At 47.9% G+C, this 17,308-nt stretch overlaps 1 protein-coding gene across 6 annotated transcripts in view; it reads right to left on the bottom strand.

The window, feature by feature from the left end:
* LOC144107951 (KH domain-containing RNA-binding protein qki.S-like) overlaps nucleotides 1–17,308 on the bottom strand; it is a 241,841-nt gene that overhangs the window by 7,089 nt on the left and 217,444 nt on the right. For 2 of the 6 annotated variants that reach the window (XM_077641197.1, XM_077641194.1), the window contains 3 exons: nucleotides 3,954–4,151; nucleotides 1,985–2,446; nucleotides 171–241 (listed from right to left, as the gene is read on the bottom strand). In XM_077641197.1, coding sequence (XP_077497323.1) covers nucleotides 171–241; nucleotides 1,985–2,446; nucleotides 3,954–4,151 — 731 coding nt within the window. The remainder of the gene's footprint in view (nucleotides 1–170; nucleotides 242–1,984; nucleotides 2,447–3,953; nucleotides 4,152–17,308) is intronic. The other 4 variants (XM_077641198.1, XM_077641195.1, XM_077641199.1 and 1 more) reach the window with 2 other exon arrangements.

The raw sequence follows: 17,308 nt of genomic DNA, 5'->3' as shown, positions 1-17,308 counted from the left end.
AACTAATGGTGTTGTTCTTCCCATTCCAGAACTAATGAAATCGATATACACATCCAGTCATGCAAGTGCCGGGTAACACAGGAACATCATAAATATTTGCTCTTGCACTCTCTTTCTGCTTGCATTTCGCAGGCAGAAGAAGCAGGATATGTTATAATACTCAGACATACTCAATGGTAGTGAACGCTTGCTCATAGACGTTCCCATCGAAGTTCCCGTCAGGATACTCGTCTCCGTAGAGCTGCAAGAGGATAACAAAAAGGAAACAAGCAAGAAAGTTAATATTTGAATACAGAAAGTACGTAGTGTGCTCGTGAGCATTTGAGCTTCAAAGTTTCTATGTTGCTATACACATCAAAATGACAACTTTTTCATGGTACGCCGGAATCCAAAGACAACTAGCCTTATTCTAGGTGGAAAGGCTGAAGGCCTTCCTTTTTCAATTGGACAGTAGTGTTATTCTATCCATCCATGCATAAAAAAGTCCCAACACATGTGTCAAGAATTTCTCTACTGTTCTAGTTTGCTGACATCATGTCACAATTTTCTGCCGGCTTCTGTCATGCATTCCACGCGAAAAGAAACACTTTTGAAATGAGAAACTACCAGCGCCTGCATTAGAGCAATATGATTTCGTCTCAGTGAGGTAGGTAAATATCGTATACACTCAAGTGATAGAGAATATGCCGAGCCTTGCTTCTTTCTGGCCTTTGTATGCCATTGAATCTGGATATTTTATACCTCCGCTTACCATTATGTTCAGTGCTCCCTTGCGACAGATTCTCCCTACATCTCTTGCATTTTAGTGGATATGTCGAAGAGATATCCGCAGTTCATAAGGACGTAACGTCCACTATAGTCGACACCCTGTCCTCTCAGCAGCCAGGGGCATTATTTGCAGAAAGTGCGATCAGTACAGAACGAGGAGGACTGAAAGGTTCATATAATGACCTGTATGAGGCACTGCCAGAAAGAAACCCGCATGACCTCAGCCCTTGCCACAATTCTTTCGCAGCGAGTATAGACAGCGAAGGCAAATAATTGCTGTTCCTTTCCGTTTTTTAATTTCCCAATGGCTGCAAGTCGCATTAAGTCATCAGAGGTATATTGTTTCGAATAAGAATTTACTGGGTTAATATTAAATAAGTACATAAATTTTGCATAGAGGCGAAGTATCCAAAGTGAAACGACTGTCGCGGGGCCCGTTTCGCGTTGGACAGACAAAAAAAAAAAACACGAAAATGCTAAGTTCATAAAGAATACCTCTTCTGGTAGACTTTGGCAATTTAGTTGCTTAAAGGTTGATGACAGCTGACCACCGCGTCAATGAAGTCAACCTGCCCAAAGCTGCCACAACGTCTTTGGTAACTGTAGTGATTGACGGCTCGGCAATAATGCTTGCAATAATACTCCTATGGCTCATTTCACAGAGCGACTGGCAGCATGAACACCAAAGTAAAGAGGAACACCAGCTGAGAACATGACCTGTGGGAGGTAATAATTGTGCTGCATTGGTGTGATAACAAAGAAACCCGGGGAATCATTGTTGCTGCATGTCGGCACAGTGCTGAAACTAAACGTATTGTGGCAGCTTAGCGGGAACTGCGCTGCTGGACCGACATCGGAGATTCAATCTCTGCTTTGGCGATTTGTCTTGCTGGCCAAAGTAAAACCCGGCTGGGTACTGAAACTTTCCTTCAGGCTAAAGTAATTCAGGTTAAGAAGCCTAATCTGGAGCCCAGGCAACGCAGTCAGTCCAACTTCTATGCTCAGATTTCTACACAATGAGGTTTCTCATTTCGACGCACAAGGAGTTCGCAACGGTAAAAAAAATACTTTGAACGTTTTACAGGTATCTAATGCACGGAAATCCCCTTTGCTTCTCAGTATCAAAATCCTGCTCACTGCGAGCATTAACGGACAAAAATTCTAATTCCAAAACGTTTGTCAGCGTGAAAGGCGTCTGATTTTGTGGGTAACTCACAAATTCGTCCGCGGCACAGTCTGTGGAGATGAGTTCGACGGCGGCGCCATGCCTCAGAGCTCCTACGGCCGCCGCCCTACCCAAGGTGAGTGCCGCAGCCCGCAGCGCGCTCTTGCGCGTCAGGCGGACGGGAAGGACGCGCGAACCATGCAGCAGATAGGCGGCCTTTGCAGCAGCCGCGGACACGGCGGCCGCCGTGGTTGGGGGAGGCGCCACACCTCTGGCCAGTCCGGAAGAAACCTGGATGGGCGGCAGCTGAGACAAGGCGTCGGGGTTGCCGGCCAGCACCAGACCGGCAGGCACGCCCGGTCGCAGGGCCGGATGCGTCGGAGGCGTCGGGGGAGAAGAACGGCACGAGGAGGAGGACGCGTCCTGGTGGAGGGAGGCCTGGACGTGTCCCGTCACCAGAGGGTGCCAGGAGGAGCGCAGTTGTGCATGTTGAGCAGTAGCCTTAAAGGGACACTGAGGACGAATTGATGTCGGCTTTTATCGATAGACTATTGCGCTCTAATGACAGACGCAACTGGCCCATTGAGAATGCGGCTTTTGTAGACTAGAACACCTCAAGAAAAACATTTATAGTCATCACTGGTCATGTTCGCAGCAAACTGCGGTGGCGTGAAGACATATTTGTGCAGGGGCCCCTGAGAATAGGATACGTCCGTACAATTCAAATGGTGACTAAGGTTTCGTTCTCAGTCTTGATGTCGAGATTCTGAATCAGGTGGCTAAAACAATACTCCACTTTTAAATATATTTTTCTCGCTAAAAAATATACTTTTTGCCGCCAGTCTAACATCAGCGTAAAGAGGAAGACACATAGAATTGATATTTACGGATAACAAATTCTAGATAGAGTTCTCCTCAGTGTGCCTCTAAAAACAATGTGCCTAGATATAGCCTACGATTACTCTCTGACATATGTGGATGCAAACGTCGCATTGACAATGGTCAAGCTTGTCTCCTGCTGGCACTTCATTTCGAATAAAGGTTCTCAGCACAGCGTTGCGATTTTCACTTCCAATTCCGAAGGTAGCATAAGCAGGACTTTCGTCTGTGAGCTTGCTAAACTGTGTTGCCGCTTCAAATGCCCTCACTTGACCGAAACAAGAGCTTTCATGAGCATTTTAATTTGTGCTCAGCCTCATTAAACGACACGATAGCACATACAGAGGGCACCTGGAGTCCGCTTTAGCACAGCTAACCTTAAGAACAGACATTACAAGGAAACAAAGGCATCAAGAAAATAATTGCAAGTTTTCGCGCAACTTCCGCGAAGAAACCCTCGAGCAGTCATGTTTGCAATAACGTATGTTCTTATATTCCTGTCAGGCATAATTTGGTTTGTACTCGGTAAAATGTGCTAAGCGCAGCCTTCAAGGACGGCGTGCCGTAGCGAGCACAGTGAGGTTTTCACGTTATGTCGTCGTTGAGAAGCGGTGGTTCAGAGAGGAATTTTTTTGCCGTTGTCTTTAATCATGCCCCGTTCCCGTGGTACTGATGCGTCTTGGCCACGGAGATTTATATCTTGAAGGATGATGTGCATAAAGAATACAGCAATTTTAGGCATCCACACTTGCTGCAGAAACTGACCTTATCTTTGGCAGAAAAAAGTCATGTACTTTTCTCGTACCCTCTGACCGAGAAGAATAGCCTCTGAATATAATTCTGACAACTTACAGTGTATTCACCCTTGTTTAACCGAAGCGTGAAAAAAACCCACAAACCGAGCCCAATGTAAATGTGGTAGGGGTGACCTTTGAGCAAAAGAAAGCAAAAGGTCGGCGTTCTTTCTAACTACGGTAATCTGACAACCCCTTTAAACAAGCAAACATTCTGCTAACCCAGGCTAAGATAATAAGGGATAATAAGATAATAAGGAATAATAAGGCTAAGACAGAGAGATTTCGAATGTATGTGTACTTGTCCTCGTGTGTGCGTGCTTGTACGTTCGTGACATGGAACTCACGTTACTCCCACAGCTGCTAACGGCGACCAACTCATTGCCGCACGGAGGAGACGCTGTTCCAGGGGGCGCTGATGGCGCCAGCGACGTTTGGGGTGAGGACGACTCCAGCGATGCCGCGGTGGTCGCTCCGTTCTTGCGGTCGTTCTTGAGCAGCGCCAACTCACGAAGCTGCGTCTGCCGAATCTCGTCGTAGTAGTCCTACGTTGCAAGAGAGAACGTGTGCAAATGAGTCAAGCGCTGCAACGTTATATGCGATCGCATAGATACGCATATACGATCGAAATGAAACAACCTGTACATGCATGGAGGTGTGGGCAGAAGCACGCCACATGAATCATTTCTGAAGGTACAATCTTTGTCAAAAGTATACAGCCCAAGGGGTCCGCTTCTGAGCCATGCAGCACACCTCCTCTTGCCTACTCAGGGACTTTAATCTCAAGAAGGCGGGAGGAACTTAAGTCGTCAACCCTCCCTAGCTTAGGACTTCAAATGTGCTTGAGAGCAACGCAACACGGCTTAGAAGCAAACCCCTTGGGCTGTATATTTTTGACATAGACTGCACGTAACATCCTCAAACGCAGCCAAATCATCAATAAGTGCTCTTTATTTGCCAGCATTTAAGTCTTTGGAGGTTCACGCAATTATTAGGTCATGTTATCTGCACAACCGTGTTCCCTGATATTGCATCATAGGCTACTTTCTCTGCGATAAGAATGACGAGTGGGTCGTATTTTGCAGGAGATTCAATCTCGGGATTTCGTCAACCAGCCTTGAAAGATATTAAACGGCACACATTGCCTATAATCGGCGCGTGATGCGCGGGGTGTGCACTTCCCAGAATGTGCCACGTGCGTTCCCGTGATCCAGGCGATCAGAGAAAAATGCCCTCTAGGTGCCGTTCTAACTTCACCCTTTTCTTACCGAGAAGGCGAATAAGCCGATTGCTCTATTTCAATGCCTCTATTTCATAGAAAGAGAGGGTAGCAATCGTATGCTTGAATGAGAAGCACCCACAGGGGCTTTCATATTACTCAACGAATGCCAAAGAAGCAGCAAGCTATACTTTCTTGCTTTTTATTCTACGAGTTCCCCAATTAGGAATGAGTTCAGAAAGTGCTATGTAGACAGAACACACACTTTTGAGGCGGAATGTAGCTCATAATTCTTTTGAACACGCGGCAAACAGCCGCCTGTATAAAAACAAGCAGCGGCAAAGCAATGGCAAAGCAATAGCGTGCTATGACCAAACTAATCTGCAGCGGAAACCTATCCATATAAACAATTATGTTTCCGCTGCAGATTAGTTTGGTCATAGCACGCTATTGTTTTGCCATTGCTTTGCCGCTGCTTGTTTTTATACAGGCGGCTGTTTGCCGCGTGTTCAATGCCCCGCCGCGGTGGCTCAGTGGTTAGGGCGCTCGACTACTGATCCGGAGTTCCCGGGTTCGAACCCGACCGCGGCGGCTGCGTTTTTATGGAGGAAAAACGCTAAAGCGCCCTTGTGCTGTGCGATGTCAGTGCACGTTAAAGATCCCCAGGTGGTCGAAATTATTCCGGAGCCCTCCACTACGGAACCTCTCTCTTCCTTTCTTCTTTCACTCCCGCCTTTATCCCTTCCCTTACGGCGCGGTTCAGGTGTCCAACGATATATGAGAGAGATACTGCGCCATTTCCTTTCCCCCCAAAACCAATTATTATTATTATAAACAATTATGTACGCTAAGGTTGGCTACACAATTATGTTTCCCGGAACCATGCTCGCCATGCTTGAGGGAAAAGGAGATAAATGTTGAAAAGAGATCTTGGAAGGCAGTTAAGCAATTGAAGAGTTGACGCTGGGAGGCTGATAAAAGCCCACAAGTACACGAAGCATGCTGTGATTCTTGGTACGCGTGGCTTTTACACGATGAACACAGTTCACTGCAGTCGCACATGGTGTCTCCTTATGCAAAATTACGAGGTTTCAAAGGGCCAACGCTTATTCAGCGCAGCAATATCATAAGGATGTGAGTGGACATATGCAAGGCCAATACTTGCATTTGCTTTCATTAAGAAGCCAGGTTGAAAAACTGGTAGTGCTATTGCTAGTACAGTCCCCATGCTGGCAAAACGATCTCGATAGGCATACAAAATCGCATGAATGCATACCGCGAGTAGCTTTTTATTACTTATTTTTAATGGAAGATTAATAATTTGAAGTGCACTACAGTTGACATTACTCTTGCTTTCTGTTTAGTAAAATATGCCCTGTTTGCGCCTTCCAAATGCGTGGCCTCTTCTATATACAAGCCTAATTATGTGCGAGTCATATAGACACAAGAAGTGTGTTTGCCAAATAACTTGCAAGAACAGTGTGACGGGTTTTATCCTTCACTGTAGGTTACTACGATAGCTATGCCAAAGCGCAAATATCCTCTAGAAGAAACCACTTCCAGAGGGAGTGAAACAGTAAGAAATACCGAGGCGCCAGTGAAACGTACTTTTTAGAACATTGCTTGCTCTCTTTAGCATTAAACAAGAACAGCCATTTATTTTTTGACCCTGCCAAGTGACCGCGTCTGTCGCGCCATTGATTTTCGGAAAGTGGCCTACGCGCAGGTGCTGCACGTCTAATGCATGCTGTGTAAAACTAATATATACAACGCAATCAGTAAGCAACTCAAAATCTTTGCAGTGAGGGTACTAGACTTCTCGATGTGTGATACAATCGTTGTGCGCCTGTCTTCGCATACCTTTTCTTCTAAAGCATGTTTTGCAGCACACACACTTTTATGAAAGGGAAGCGAAGTTTTCACTTTTGTGGAAAATATTAAGCCACAGAAATACTGCAACACACACACACACACACACACACACACACACACACACACACACACACACACACACACACACACACACACACACACACACACACACACACACACACACACACACACACACACACACACACACACACACACACACACACACACACACACACACACACACACACACACACACACACACACACACACACACACACACACACACACATATATATACGTACGTACTGTACACATTACTGCAGTTGCGAGACGCGTCTGCCACCTTTTGCTCTATTCTTAAAGACGGTGAAATAGTATTCTTATGACGCTAAATGCATGCTGTCCTTGTCATACATATGTGTGTATATATATAGTTTACTTTGCTTTTTAAGCAGTCAATGACGTCATGCTCTGGCAAACTATATATATATATATATATATATATATATATATATATATATATATATATAGAGAGAGAGAGAGAGAGAGAGAGAGAGGTTTAAGAGAAGCGGGCACTTCAACAGACACATTTATTTATCAACGTTTCGACCCCGGTGCGCGGTCTTCATCAGGATTCTCTCGCTCTCTCTCTCTATATATATATGTGTGTGTGTGTGTGTGTGTGTGTGTGTGTGTGTGTGTGTGTGTGTGTGTGTGTGTGTGTGTGTGTGTGTGTGTGTGTGTGTGTGTGTGTGTGTGTGTGTGTGTGTGTGTGTGTGTGTGTGTGTGTGTGTGTGTGTGTGTGTGTGTGTGTGTGTGTGTGTGTGTGTGTGTGTGTGTGTGTGCGTGCGTGCGCGTGTGCGTGTGTGTGTGTGTGTGTGTGCGTGTGTGTGCGTGGGGGGGGGAGTGGCATTTGTTTAGCGTCATGAAAATGCTATTTGAACACCTTTAATAGAGAAAAAAGGAGGCAAAAGCGCCTCGCGACTGCCATAAAATGTGCAGTGAAAGCATTCATATTTCTAACCATATTCACCTGAAGGATGCTCGTGAGTTCATGAAAACTCTGCATTCAATCCTCTAGGAAAGCAACACGGCTCGGATCTTTGTTACATGAAGTAAACTGATACATGCTATTCCTGTCGTCATGAATGGAATCGTAGATGGCAGCCTCTACGTAATCTCTGCACATGGCACACGCTTACAGCAGGAGCTTAAAAAAAAAGGCTGCTGAGCATATTTCACCGGTTGGGATTATTCAAAAGTGAGCTGAGATCGTCTCCAATGTTACAGAAAGTATTTGCCAACATAGCGAAAAATCGGCACCTCGCAACGGTCTGACTGGAAACTTTCTCGCCAAATTCTTAGAGAAGCTTGAGCTCGTTACCAAGAAATGAAGACAACCGTGATTTAAAAGAAAGCGTAAACAAAAGAAAATGAAAACATGGAAATAGAGAAAGAAAAACAAAAGAAAAGAAGGAAGGAAAGGAAGATTCAGCTTCTAAATGAAAAAGTTAGTAAAAGTGAAACGAATCTTGGAAGAATGCTTAAAACTCTTAGTTCTCATCCTTTTCCGGAGGAAGTGAAGGGTACAGAAGAAGCGCCGTTTTGTTTCTCAATATTTCGTCCCGTTGCTAAGGCTCACGATCGATTGCATTCCGACTGCCTGGAAGGCATGTCGCCAGACTTAATGCCCGTCCTCTTAGCGTCGGCCTCTTTAGCGGCCCTTTCCGAACTGTCAACAATAAGTGCTCGCTGGTAGCTATGGCGACAAGGGCATCTTCGTGATAACAAAAACAAAATAAGAAATATCAAGCAAAGCTTCGCTTTGAAATAAAAAGGCAGGCCCCATGGTGACCGTCTCAGACGTTCCTGAACTCTTTAGCTGGAATCTAACCCGGCTGAAATTGGATCGAACACAGGTGCGAAGAACTGTCGAAACAAGGCAATGGCGCCGCGAATAGCACGCGCGCCCTCTTGGCAAGGCTGAGAAGCCGGGAATCCTGTTGTCGGATTTTGACTCTTCATTAACGTAGAAAAGAGCGACTCTGTGAGATGTTTGACCGCGGTAACGCGAGTTTTCGCCATGAACTGATTTCAGCTGATAGTCACCCCTTTAAGGTCTCCACAAAACGCGGGCACTAAAGAAATATTCATGTCAATCAGAGGGCTTTATCTTCTGCACCAGTTTTACATTTGCGCTTATTTTGAATGAAATCAAATGAATTTATTGCATTGCATTTCCTGCGTAAACTGGGACTGAAGCCTCATACAGCGTGACCAGGCTTCTGCCTCTGTACAGTTCATACAGTGTTCCTCACAAAGTCGAATATTGTGCAATTTACTAGAAAATTTCAGTTTTTCGCTCAATGTGCAGCCTACGAAAAATTTACAATACATCAGATAACAGAAATAAAGACAGTTAGCAGTGCTTACACATATGCACAGTCCGAATAGGAATTGCATGCACAGTAAAACTTCGTAAACTTTCCTGAACGCGCTCCAAATATTTAGCAAATGGAACTAAAGCAGTGGTCGATGCACATAAAACAGGGCAGTAAAAGTAGGAAACAGGATTAAATTATAATTAAAACAATCTGGAGTAGTCCACATAGCAAATGCTGTTGTAGCAACGGAAGTTTCGTACATGCTTTCGAACTTACCAGGGCTATCTGTCCATTTTTTTTCTGCACAAGACTTTTTGAGTTTGAAGACTGCTTTTTCTGGCATAGCATTCTAAGCGGTGTAGTACATCAGAATAGAGCTCAGACGTGCTAAGAAGCCGTTTACCTAATGGTGAGGTGGCGCCGCCCTGTTTAGCTGGCTGCCTATCGAGCTCCGCTTTCACCTGCCCCTGGCCTAATCCAGGGCTTCGCCCGCCCCTGGATTTCCTCTCCATCGTTTCCGGAAGGCTTCCGAAGCACGTGGATACCATCGCCATCACGGCCCGCTGCCGGGCTGGCCCTTCAAGCGCCTCCAAAAGTCTGAACCGGCGCGGCGCCTCCCTAACCCTAACGCGCCGCGCCTGCACCTCTGCAATGCAGCGTCTCACGAAGCCCCTGCAGCCCAGACCCACTGATGCCGCCACCGCGGGGCCTACTCCAACCGCCCACGCCACCGCGCAAAATCCTGTCGCAACCAACACTGTGAGTGACGCTGGGAGCTCCGGATCGACGGTCGCGGCGCAGCCGGCAGCGTTCGTCGTCGCCGCAGCGTCCACTGCTCGCCAAGTCCACTCTCTAAGAGACGTCAACACCTTTGGGCCCATAGACGCGTCGCAGCCGCCTGCGTTCGTCGACGCCGCCGGTGCCGCCGCGCCTACACCAGCCACATTACCCGCTGACACCAAGACCTGCAGCCCGGCACCAGCGTCGCAGATTGCGCCCCAGGCTGACGATTCGTCGGCAGACATGGACTTCATGGCGTCCCCGGTAGACGACACTTCATCCCCGGAAATCGGCTGGAGCACCATCGGTGCCAGCCGTAAGCCTGCTTCCGCCACCCGACCCCGCTCCGAGCTCATCACTGTTGGCATACAACTCCCTCCTGGTACCCTCAATCCCAAGCTGCCTCTCTACGACGTGCTCGCCGCAGTCACCTCCGCTGCACAACTTTCCTCCAAGACCAGTGCAGACATCACCCTTCATGCCAAGCCAGCCCAAAGCCTTGTGTTTTTAAAAACTCATTCTCCTCTCACCGCCCACCTCCTACTTTCTATCACGCACCTTCACCTTCACGGTAAGCCTGTCAGCATCAAAACTTATTCCCCCCATCCTCCCATCTCATGCCTCGGCGTCATTCATAACGCCGGTGGCCACTTCACTCCTGATGAGCTCATGCATGACCTAGAATCTTTCAAAACAGATATTCTCGCTGCTCGCATGATGGGATCCACTCAATCAGTGCTCATAACGTTCGCTGGTACCGTCATCCCCCACTTTGTATATTTCAAACGCGTTGCCTTCCGGTGCCGTCCTCATAAACCTAAGCCTCCCACCTGCACCCGTTGTCTCACTCTAGGCCACCGCGCCCACCAATGCCCCCAGCACAGCGTTCCGGCAAAGTGCCGTCGCTGTGCTGCCCCTCTACCCGCTGACCCTTCCGCTCATGTGTGTGCCCAGCCCTGGTGCGTTCATTGCCAGGTGAATAACCACCCTTCCCTCGACCCCACTTGCCCCTTCCTCCTTGCTAAACAACGCGAGTGTGCTAAAGCTGCATACCTCCGACGCCTAGCTTTGCGCCGGGCCACTCAACCCACCACCCCCTCCTCCTCCTCCTCGTCCTCCTCCTCTAATCATGAATATCCATCAGCTCCGATCACGTCACCACCAGGCTCCTTCGCCGCCATAGTTAAAGGATCCTCGGTGCCAGCGTCCCTGTCTTCCACTACACCACCCTCTCCATCCTTGACTGACGCGAGCCGCTCCTTCGACCTCCGGCTAGCAATGCTCGAACGCCAGCAGCGAGAGCAGCAGCGCATTTCCCACGATCTACAACAGCAGATACATGCATTGACTCAAACCCTCCAGACAACCACCTCCTCTCTTACCTCCCAGCTTAGCAAGCTAAATGAGCACCTTGCCACGTTCCCCACTCCCTCCTCCAGCGCCCAGGTCGCCCCTTTGGCTGACCTTGCCGAAACCACCACACAGGCACATCACACTCGCTTGGTTCAGCTGGAAACTTCGGTTCTCCAGATTCTTACCACCCTCCAAGCACAATCAAAGCAATTGGAATCTTTCACATCTATGCTCCAATCCGTCCATGAGTCACTGCCCCCGGCAAAAAAGAAGGAACGCGTACCATCGCGTTCCTCTCCACTCTCATAATGGCGTTTGGCGAGGACCTCGAAATTGTGCAGTGGAACTGCCGAAATCTTTGCCACAATAAGACCCCCCTCCACCAGTACCTACTCACCCGCCCCTCTCTGCCTCATTTTCTCCTTCTCCAGGAGACCCGGACGGCCCGCAATGTCCCAGGCTACCGCGCCTACCATGCCACTACGGCCACGCCACTTGCGTCTATTTATGTACGCAGTGACGTGCTCGTAGAGCAAATTGACATCCCCTCCACCCTCCTTAAATATTTAGTTTGTGTGGTTTATTACCACCCTTCTTCCCGCATCTCACTCGTCCTTTTGTCTTTTTACAACCCCCCTGTCACTTCCTCTTTATTCTCTGCTCTGGGCAAATTCCTTCACTCTCTTCCTTCTACCTCCCATCTCCTCTTTGGTGGTGACTTTAATGCCCCTCACACACTCTGGGGCTACCCACAAACCCTCAAACCCGGCCGCCTCCTGCATTGTCTGGCCCAGGAACGCCACCTCACCCTTCTTAATACTCCTGGCTCTCCTACTCGAGCGGGTATTGCCTCACAACGCTCCACGACACCCGACCTCACTTTCTCTCGGGGATCACTTTCCTTTTACTGGCAGGTGACAGCCGAAACTCTTCTAAGTGACCACTTTCTCATCCATATCACCACCTCTCTTTCCCACATCCCTCGCTGTCATCCGGTTATTCACACTGACTGGCATGCTTTTCGCACAAATCTCGCCTCCGACTCCTTTCAATCCTACGACGACTGGACGTCGCGCATCTCTGCAGCGCTCACGTCCAGTAGCCGTCGTGTTCGCTCTCGTTACCCAATCCAGGACCCAGATCCACACCTTATCCGTTTATGGCGTCGCCGTAAACGTCTTCAACGCTCCTTTCGCTCCCAACCACACAATGCCCAACTTTCCTCCCGGATCACTGCTCTGCGGGCTGAGATCGTCGCCCACTGCGCCTCCCTCGAGCATTCTCGTTGGAGTGCTCTTTGTGATGGCCTTGATTCTGCATTGCACTCGCGATCCGCATGGTCTCTCTTTAAATCCCTCCTTGGCAGTAAGCCTGCCCTTGCTCCCACTCTAGCTAAAGCCCTCACTCAGGGGACTCCCTCCGAAGTTTTTGATCAACTCGCCTCTCTCTACCTCCCGCCCCCTCTGGCACCCTCCTACCCGGTGTACTCAGGTGGACCTAACCCCGATCTGGACCAATGCTTCACTCTCCGGGAGCTCGAATCTGCTCTGGCTGCTAATTCTACACGCTCGGCTCCCGGTGAGGATGCCATTACATACACCACACTTCGTAACCTTCCTGACTGCGCCAAAGAATTCCTCCTTCAAACCTACAATGAGGCCTGGGAGAGCGGCTGCTTGCCGAGCTCCTGGACATCCTCCCTTATTTCTATGATTCCAAAGCCGGGCAAACCTCCCTCTCTCTCTAACCTCCGCCCAATCTCCCTGACGTCGTGCGTTGGTAAGACCCTTGAGCGAATGGCTCTGACTCGCCTCTCTGATTTCCTTGAGGCACGGGAGTTCTTCCCCCATTCTCTTATTGGCTTCCGACGCCGCGTCTGTGCACAGGACATGTTTCTGATTCTCCAGCAAACGTTCCTGTCCCCTACACCCACTCAAATTTACGCACTTGTGACTGTCGATGTGCGCAAGGCCTTTGACGGTGTTTGCCACGATCACATCCTTTCTCAACTCGCCTCTTTGGATTGTGGCTCCCGCATGTACTCCTATATCCGCTCATTCCTCTCTAAACGTGTGGCTCGCTTTCGAGTAGATACCCACTTGTCTAACCCACACCACCTCACCCGTGGCACTCCTCAAGGTGCTGTTCTCTCTCCTACCCTTTTCAATCTCGCTATGGCCCCTCTCGCCTCCCAGCTAGCTGAAATTCCCGACCTGCATCATATATTTTACGCCGATGACATCACTCTCTGGTGTTCATCTGGCTCTCCCGGTCACGTACAGGACACCCTGCAACGTGGCCTAGATCTCATCGACTCCTTTCTCACCACCGCTGGCCTCTCTCCTGCTCCTAAGAAATCCGAGCTTCTCCTTCTCAACCATTCCTCCTACCAGCGCTCACACAACCACTTCGTCTCTCTCCACCTTTCTGGCTCTCCCATTCCTGTCGTCACACAGTGCAAAGTTCTTGGCTTCCCTTTGCATGCGGCTAAGAATGTGCAAGCCCTCCACCGCGCTGTCACCACCTGCCACTCTGTAACTCACCTCCTGCGGCGCGTGGTCACTCGACGCTCAGGTCTCCACGAGGCTCACGCGTGCCGCGTTGCCCACGCGCTGGCCCTCAACAAAGTCTTGTACTTTGCACCCTACGCTTCCTTCAATGAGACTCAACTTAACGCTCTCGAGACTGCCCTTGTGGGCCTCTACAAGGCAGCTCTCAACCTCCCTATCACTACCTCTACCACTAAGCTCTTTGCCACAGGCCTCTTCCATCCTCTTCGTTCTCTTCTCAGTCTCCATCGTGACTCACAACTCGCCCGGCTTTCCCTTACCCGTCAGGGTCAGTGGTTATTGACTCAAGCGGGTATCTCGCCCATTCCAATCTCCCCGTTTACCTCTCCTATTCCCACCCCCGCTCCCAATCTTCGTATCCTTCCCCTCCCGACCAACATGTCCCCCGTCCTGCACGCCGGACGTCGTCATGCGGCCGCACAGCACCATTCCCCTCTCTTTGATACCCAGGGTGTAGCTTACACGGATGCCTCCTTCGTGGCTCCTCGAGGTTCCTGCGGCTACGCCCTGTACCATCCACACCTCCCTTCTCCTGAAACCCACACCAGCGGGCCGTATCTACACCCTCCAGACGCATTGTCCCTCGAGGTCCTCGCCATTGCGCATGCCCTCCAGTCATTTGCCCTCCTTCCCTCTCTCCAAGAGTACACAGTCTATTCAGACTCACAAGCCGCTATACACCACATACAGAAACGCACCCTGACCCCTTCTCTCCAACAGGAGGTCGAACGAGCGGTCTCCGCACTGCAGCCTTCCATCGTTTTCCTCCGCTGGGTCCCTGGGCATTCAGGGATTGACGGCAATGAGCTGGCCCATCAGCTCGCCCGCGACACACTTTTCCGGGCACCGTTGATCCCCTGGCCCAAGCCCTCGGAGGACGGTGGGAGGCTCACCCTTCGCCGCACCATAAAAGAGGTCTACCTTGAGCTCCGCCTCGACAAACGCCTTTACCCTCCTCCTCATCCATCACTCACGGTGCCGGAGTCTCGCCTTCTTCGGCACATTCAGATGAATGCAGTTATCACCCCGTCCCGCCTCTTCCACTATCGCTATCGATCGGACCCTTCCTGTCCCAACTGTCCCTGCATCTATGCGGACCTGGCCCATTGCCTCTTCTATTGCCCGGCTGCTCAGCAGTCGGGTTCCTTCCCCCCACCCTTTCTATCCATCACCACCTGGCTCGACTGGCTTGGCGCTGAAGGGGAAGAAGAACAGCGGCTTCTGGTCGCCCAGGCGGTCGACATGCTCGGCCTATAAATTATGGTCGAATAAAAGTCTTTACTACTACTACCTAATGGTGATTATTTAAATATTCCACCATAACTCTTAGGGTACTTAATTATTGAGAGGCGTGTAGCCCTTCGTAAGTAAAATCGATATCAGATTTAGCAAATAATTAATAGTTAGTTCTTTAAGTAGTACTGTTAGGCCCCTTAATTGCTGAGAGGCATATAGCCCATCGCAAGTAATACCCATGTCAGTTTCAAGAATATAATAATAATAATAACTTGTTTATTTCCATCAGTGATGGGGGAGACTGCGGATAAAAGCCGCTTGACAACAAGCGACTTGACTGAAGCCCGCAGCCTCCCTACAAAGCAGGCAGCGATAGGACAACAACAAAAAAATAAAACAAAGAACTCGCAGAAAGCACAATATTCAAAATTAATGCACGCACACTTGATAGTCACAACAGGTAAACATAACAAAAGGCAAGATAACACTTTTAGTTGTTATTGTAAGCAAGGATTGTTAATGAAATGTTGGCGTAGGGTTCGTACAGAAATCGTATGCAAATCTATACCTGATTTGTGAAATGAATTTAAAAGGGTTGGCAGTGTGTATGACACTTTTTGCCTGGAATAATTTACCCGCGCAGTGACCACTTTCCACGGTTCTGTGTAACGGGTGGTGTAGGAATGTGTGTTTTTATCGAGATCTGATAATTCATGAAAAAACTTGAGATTTTCTTTCACCTCCCGTTTGAAAGCCAGACTTAACTTATAGTTATAAAGATTAAACGCGCGTATTATGTTTGCTTTCGAAAATAGCTGTGAAGTATGGGAATGATACGGTACATTAAAAAGTGCTCGAACAATTTTTTTTTGAAGTATATGTATTCTTTCAAGATTTGTACGTGTCGTGGTACCCCATACCAATACACAATAATACAAAGAAGAAAAAAAGAGAGTATTGTAAATAAGAAGCTTTATATTGAAAGGTAATATAGCTCTGTGTCGCGCCGTCATACCAACAACACGAGATAGCTTCCCTGACACAGATTCAATGTGCGCATCCCAAAGCATATTTTGTGTGAAGATAACTCCAAGTATTTTAACACTACTATCTATTTCGATTTTTTCGTTCTCGTAAAGAAGGGTGATTAGACTGCTGTTTATTTGCTTCGATTTCGGTCTGAAAATTACGGCTTTTGTCTTTTTTGTATTAATTTGTAGACTGTTTGCTGCGGACCATTTATGAAGGGATCTTAGAGCAGAGTTGGCTTTATTCTGAAGGCTACTAGGTTCAGGTGATGAAAAAAATATACTAGCGTCATCAGCGTATAAAATGTATTTTGCATCTCTGTAGATATGAACTAAGTCATTTATATAGACTATAAAAAGGAACGGGCCAAGAATACTGCCTTGAGGAACACCTCTGTTGATTTGTTTCAAATCTGAACGGCAGTTCTCTATCGAAAACACATTGGCCCCGGTGCTATGGCTTAGACAAAATTTTGCTACTGCGACTAGTTACGTGCACTGGAGTGGTTGCTCTTCCCGCAAGCTTCTCGAAAGCTCATGTATTTTGGCGCAATGTAGCCAGAATTCATTCGGCCACAGCGCCGAGGGTAACCACATTTTCAAAATTTTATAAAGTGATACGAATATCACTTCATGTGGGCTACACGCCTCTTAATAATTAAGGTTAAGTTAATAACTTATAGTTATTAGGTTAACTAGCCTGCAATTAGCATGCATTAGCTGCACTCTGCTGCATCCCACTGCATATATTGCTATGCCCAAAAACCGCTTATTCTAACTCAAAAAGCCTATTTTTAAAAATTGCTGAAAGTCTTAGGTGATACACCCTGTATAGCAAAAACAATATAGGCCCCAATACTAACCTTTGTTGCATTTGACCGAGTAGCGGAATAATTGCTAACATTCATAAATTGGAAGTCTTTGCCAATAGAGTCTTTAAATAACTCTAATGGCGGGGCACGTAGTAAATAGTATTGCTCCTTAACAAGAAATATACTGTGACTAGCCGAGTCAATTACATTTAGGAAGTATAAAAACAGCCCTAATGTGTAATTCTTAATTTTCTATACTTTGTACGGTTTTCCGTTTTGAACAAAGCAGCACTTGTTCATTTAATTTCCGTCTTAAAATTCGAACTCAGAGTTGAATTTCCTAGTATATTTATCCAAGAACTTTGTTTACGGTTATAAATAGGCAACTAAAATATTTCGTTACAACAGGAAGTACCCATATTGGTCGATAGCGTGTTAGCACGTTTCT

The sequence above is a fragment of the Amblyomma americanum genome, chromosome 10, assembly GCF_052857255.1.
Source record: "Amblyomma americanum isolate KBUSLIRL-KWMA chromosome 10, ASM5285725v1, whole genome shotgun sequence".
NCBI lineage: Eukaryota > Metazoa > Arthropoda > Arachnida > Ixodida > Ixodidae > Amblyomma > Amblyomma americanum.
This window is presented reverse-complemented; position numbering and strand designations above follow the sequence as displayed.